The following is a 7,114-nucleotide window of genomic DNA, read 5'->3' as shown; positions in this document are numbered from 1 at the left end:
ATGATATGTATTTATATATTAGTATGAAAATTTTTAATGTATAAGGGGATATATATTAAATTTATCTATTGAGGACATTTTAAATCGTGATATTTGTTCAAAATTATCTTTTTTATTTATATATGTAGGGAATAATATTATGAAAAATGCATACCTCGTATAATTAAATTTATCTTTACTCCCATTACATAATTTACTATAATAGTGATAAAATCTGGAATATAAATTGTTAGTGAGGGTCTAAGATCCTATTATAAGATTTATAACGAAGAATAGTTTTGAAAAAAGAATATAAAAACCATGAATTAAAAAAATTTTTATCTGGTAAAATCATACCACAGAAAATATATAAAAGAAAAATATCTAAAGAATATAATACTTTCAGACTAATATATTTTGTATTCTGATTAAAAATATTATACAGAATGTCTATGATATATAATTTAGTTATAAGAAGGCATATTAATCTAACATATATATAATTTCTCATTTAAGACTCCTGATAATTACATTTACTGTATCCCATATAATGTATTCTATAGTGACTATTATTTTTCCTCTATGATATTTTTTAAGTAAAAATACATCAAATTTTCTTTTTGGAACATTGTGCTTTTCTGTGTTATACCCATTCATACAGTTATACACTTTACAAAATACCTAAATTGTCTTAATTTACGTAAAATACAAAAAGAAAATGATTTTGATGGTTGTATTATTCTTTATGAATGCATATAAATAATTTTTTTCTGTTGTAGTTATTTATATCAAATCATGTATGTAATAATATTTTGATACATATTTAATTTCTGTAAATATATGTAATTCTAAATATTTACGAAAAAAAATTATATAAAATATCATATATATGTATAATTGCGAACACTGAGCATAATCATTACTTTACTTCTATTCCTTACAGTTCTATTTTGATAATTCATTACATATATTTTAATAATATAAAATTATAGAGAAAATTATATAAATTATTATACATATGTATATTATGGGATTATCTAACTCAAGAGTTTCAAATATATATTTTTATTTTTTAAAAGTATGAAAGAATTATTATACATTCTATTTACATGGAAAAATAATGTAAAAACAATAAAAAATGTTTAAAATATATTTTTTTCATTTAGGCATATGCCAGTCGTATTGTATTTCAAATGTTTTATTTAATATTTGTGTTATATAATATGAATCTAATAAAATTCACAAATTAAAAATGTTCCAATTTATATATTTATTTGTCTAATTTGTCATATTATGAAAAAGCCTAATTTTTTACTTGTCATTTACATCTATTATTAAATTTAGAAATAAATATAATAAAAATATATCTATTAATATTATTAACTAAAAATCATAATAATTCATATTTCACGCATTAATACATTTTAAATATATATTATAATGATATATCTCCTCTTACTGAATAATTCCTACAGAATAATTACAGTAAATTGTAATATGCATATAAAAATACATATTAAAGGTATTCTGATTCTAATCATAATTCTTATATATTTTGTTCATAAATATAGGTATATAAAAATAATATATATGTAGATTCCATGCATGAAGGAAATCATTTACATATATATACTAAAAAGGAAAAATTAAATTAACAAAATATACGCTACATAATATTCATTTAAGAATGATACATTCACCTAATATAAAACATCATTTTGCACATTAAAGTATAATGAAATATATGTATATATGTCATTTACATGTTTTTTTTAGTATTAACATTTTTATATAGGATCTAAAGAATTACCTTTTAATTTTTATATATATCATTTATTTTAATTTATTTTAATTTATAATAATATATATACCATCATTTTATACTTTGAATGGAGCAAATAATTTCAATTGTAATTAACTTATGATATTAGCGTCTTATGTACATGGAAGAAAAACACAAATGTAAATAAAAAAACTTGTACCCTTTTCAAAAATATTTCAAACAGATTTATTAAATATATTTTATATTTTCGTATATTCATAGTTATTAAATAAGTGAATATAGTATTATATTCATCATAAATAACGTTAAAAAAAATTTTTTAAAAAGTTATGCATATAATTTTCCAAGGGGATACGTATATTACCTTAAAAATTAAGTAGTATGCTGAACATTATTAATGAATAAAAATAAATAATATTTATCTGTTTTCATGAAAACATAAATATTTATTATAATAAAAAACAATATATTACTATTAATTTTTACTTTATTTCTTTAAAGCAATTTTAGAATAACTATTTCTGTAATTCAAAAAAATTCACTGTATATGAATTGCGCGAAAATGTCGTACTTCCATATTTCATTATTTTAAATTATTTTTTAGGATAAATATATATAAAACACAATATTTACTTCTGTATATTATTTATTATATATAATAATAATTTACTTTATTTTTTCATAAAAAATGTGCTCTAATGAATTCATAGTACAATTAAATACAATAAAATAAAGATCACTATCCATAGCATATTATGTTTATTATAATATTGTAAATTACGAATATTTATAACATATGTAATAAAATAATATATATATTTCCTATATATTTTACACTGAAATATTAATCGTATTATAAATTATTTATGCAATGATTAAATAATTCTTTTCAATATAAGATAATAAATAAAATCCCTAATTATATATATTATATATGATGCATTAAAATTCATACATAAACAGTTTATTCTTTTATAGTTTTTTTATAAAAATAAATTTAATGTATGTTGTTGTTTTTAATGTAAAATATATATCTTCTATACCTATATATAATGTACATTGGAATATTAATAAAAAATTCATCAACATATGAAATGTAAAGTATAAAAATATTATACTACATTCTGCATCACACAATATCTAATATAATTTTCTTATCTTTATTCTTTTTACTTATATGATGCAATATATATTTTAATTATTATATTATTTAAAATATGATATACATGATTTACAATATAATGCAAACATAATTATAATTTATATGATATCCTAAAATAAAGAAAAAAGACTACTGCATAAGTTATAAAATATAATTTAACCTTGTATCATATACATCAAAAAATATATAATTTCATTCGTTGTTATAATATATATTTTATTAAATATTTTGTTGTACTTTTATTAACACCTTATATTTATTAATAACACATTTGTTATGGCTTAAAAAAAATAATAAAACGTATACGTATAATATATTAAATGGTTCATTATTTGGCGTACATAAGATATATATGGAATTTTTTCTCTTAATTTTTCTGAAACATACATTTATAATTAAATGTTTATATGGTTTTTATATATTATAATTATAAAAAAAAATATATAAATGTTATTATAATAAATGACATTACTTCTTTTACCCACATTAAATGTTATATAATGTTGAATCATAAATACATGATCCTATATGCTATTCACATATATATGTATCTAAAATTAATTTCAATATTGCATTGTGTTTTTTATATATGAGATCAATAAAATATATAATAGATGAATCAAAAACCCTAAACTCTATGATATATGAAATTCCTATAGCATTTATTAGAATTGTAATTGTAATGCTTATGTTTTTTTCAAGCACAAGTTTAAAAGATTTGCATACTTTTAAATAATAATTTATAATTTATTTAGCATTTAATTTATAAAAGAATTCGATTAACCTTTTTACTTATAAATATATAATATTTCTTTAATATGTAGAATAGATTACATGTAATATGTATTTTAAAATATATAATAATATTGGATATGAATATTAAGAATATATACATTTAAATAATTATTAGGAATATTTTTATCTAAAACCATTTTTTTCACATGCCTACATCCAATAAAAAGACATATAAATAAATTTTATGGGTTAATATATTGACTTTTTAAATATATGCATTTGCTAGGTTATTAGATTGGGTAACCATTTATTATATGTGTATAATAGTAATACAAAAAATAAAACTTATCATTTTTAATTTTTATATAATTTCAGAGATTATGTGTTCTTTTTCATAATATTTAATCATGTGAATATTTTCTTCCTCTATTCAGAGCGAATTATAAAATAATATCCTTGCGTATACTATGAATGGAGTATAAATTTATAAAAGCGCATTATGATTTATGCATTATATTTTAAAACATATTTTTTATAAGCACAGAATGTATTATAATAAATTTACATACAAACATATATAATTACCAAAATATAATCTTTAATTTGTTTAATTTATATAAAATAACACAATGTCTTACTCATTAGCTATTAGCAAAGACGTAGGTTTCTATTATTAAAGACAATTAAAGTTTACCTTGCCTAATTTGAATATAGTAGTACGTGTATTAATATAAAAACAAAAATACTTCTTTATAAACATTATTTTAATATTTTATATCTATTATTTTTTTACTTTTAGTTCAAATTTGACGTAATATTTCCTAACTGTATGACTGATTATGAAAAATATAAACTAAAATTCGATGAACGTTATAGATCTATTCCTGAAGTTCTATGTAATAATATTAAAGCTGATCTTGGTCAATGTACTAATACTTCGAACTTTATGACAGATTGTAAAACACTTATATTCTATTTAGACTATGTACATAATATATCATCCTCTTCTAATATAGGACCATGTTGTAATTATTTCAACTATATTCTGAAGCAATCACTAAAGGAGCTTAATTGCACTGAACAAAGCTCTAGGTTTGCTTACGAAAAAATAAATAATAGAATCATAGGAAGTAGTTTTAATCATGCTCATAATATATGTATGACAAATTTTGAATCTCTTCATGATAATTTGTATTCCCTATTAGACGAGCTCAATGAACTATATAGATCATTTTTAACAAAATCAGAAGGTTGTGCTAATCATAGTGAATGTTATAAGAAGTACATGAAACTGTTATTGGAATATGGAAATATAGAAAACCATAGTTTTCATGAATTGCTAGATAAATTTAAATATGAAAATATGCAATACATGTCAGATATACAAGAAAGACTGAAACTTCATGAATCTTTGAAAAATGCACGTATCATTATATTAACATTAATTATAATACCTTTTACACTATCGATGATAACATTCTTTCTGTATAAGGTTAAATATAAAATTTAATAATTTATTGTATATTTTTGTTAAAATTTACGCTATGGATAATCATAAAAAATCAACTTAAAATAAATGCTGAATTAATATATATCTCATTGTTCACACATCATCAGTTTACTCCATATGGATTAATTTTACAATCAAGTATATGGAAGATATGGAGAGTGTGGAACAGAAAAAATAAAGATCATCTGAACATAATGGATTCATCTGAATTGATATACAATATTTTCAGAGATAACAAATACAAAAAAGAATGTACCTCCTTAGGATACCAATGAAAACATTGTGTTGCCCTTAATAAATTGAACATAACCTCATTTAAACAATAAAATTAAAAAAAAAAAATTTTCTAAGAGTAGAAAAAAAAATAAATATATAAGAATGAAATAAAATATTTTAAAACAATGATATTATCATTAAAAAATTATAATTATTTGATGATATATGATAATGAATAAAATATAAATTTTTTAATATATCTATATAGTACACAAAAATTGTAGTGATCATCTTGATGTACAAATGTATAACAATATATAATCATAAATAAATATTAATATATATTATTACTACTGATATTAAAATAGACATATTATAATTTGAATCAAAATATGCGATCTTAAAATATAAATATAAAATGCAAAAGATTATTTGTATTTAATTAAAACAATAAATATAATTGTATATATAATAAAAAAATAACATATATACTTACTGACTCCATTTGTATATAACATATGTTAAAATAAAATATAATGAATTTCCATAAAAAATTGTATTATTTTTATTACTTATATTTTGAGTAATTCATATTCTTCATTAATGAAATATATTTTTACCAAATATAGAATGCTCTAATTAATGTACAAATAAATAAAATTTGATATATATATTGAATAAGATCTGAATTCTTATTAAAATAATCCCATAATTTTATGTAATTTTCATATTTAAATGTTCTACATATTAATAATAAATAATGAAAAACGTGCATGGAAAATTCTAAATAAGCTAATTATATCACATTTGAAATATAAAACAATAAAAGCATTAAAAAAAATTTATAATACCATTATGCTGTTGTATTTTCGAATGTACATTTGCAGATTCCTTAATTCAGAGTATATTTTTTTATAAGGATAAGTGAAATAGCGGTAAATATTATATTATATATATATACGAATTTATATTTATTATAAAATAAATACCTAACAGTATTATGAGATAAATGTTGTTAATATACTTAATATATTAAAATAATTCAGATTTGTTACTCTTATTAAAGTTATAAAATTTATATTCTCATTTATAAAAAATTTATATTTGTTTTATTTTCATATTAGTATCAATATATTATAGAGCAATGCTGTAAATTATGAATGTATCGCTTTGTAATTCATGATTTATTAAATAATCAAAATATATAAATATATATGTAGCATAAATATGCAATATTATAATGAGTGCTTCAAATTTTTGTAAGACAAATGTATTAGGTGAATCTATTACAAAGCATTACACAGGAAAGCCTATATTAATGAGCAAATTATATTAAGGTTCACGTATATAGTATCAATATTATATTCCCTATATTACCAAGAAATATTTTCCACTACTATAATATGAATGAATATTATATTCATTGATATATACATATACATGTATACTTCTTAGGAAAACATAATATAATAAAAAAATTTATACGAGTTAAAACCTTTTTAAACATCATGTAGATCATAAAATATATTATGTTTTTAAAAATAAGTATCTCCTATTATAAGTGGTCCAATTAATTTAAATATACATACCTATAATAAAATGTATATAATGTTTAAATATCTTATGAATATCAATATAATACAACGTTAACATAAATATAATGTGAGATTGATACACTTGAAATGATAATCTATACTAATTTCATAAAAAATATGTATATATTTTTTTA

At 18.7% G+C, this 7,114-nt stretch overlaps 1 protein-coding gene across 1 annotated transcript; it reads left to right on the top strand.

Annotated features, from left to right (window-relative positions):
- Positions 1-4,288: 4,288 nt before the first annotated feature.
- Positions 4,289-5,444, top strand: PGO_001705 (variable surface protein; the record flags this gene model as incomplete). The annotated part of the gene is made up of 3 exons (XM_028690996.1): positions 4,289-4,318; positions 4,459-5,151; positions 5,277-5,444. The coding sequence occupies 3 exons, from the start codon at positions 4,289-4,291 to the stop codon at positions 5,442-5,444; spliced, it is 891 nt and encodes a 296-aa protein (XP_028546797.1).
- Between the last annotated feature and the right edge of the window lie 1,670 nt (positions 5,445-7,114).

Source organism: Plasmodium gonderi (assembly GCF_002157705.1).
Source record: "Plasmodium gonderi DNA, contig: Pgo-contig_185, whole genome shotgun sequence".
In the NCBI taxonomy this organism is placed as follows: domain Eukaryota; phylum Apicomplexa; class Aconoidasida; order Haemosporida; family Plasmodiidae; genus Plasmodium; species Plasmodium gonderi.
Note: the sequence above shows the minus strand (reverse complement) of the source record. Positions and strands in the feature narration are given on the sequence as shown.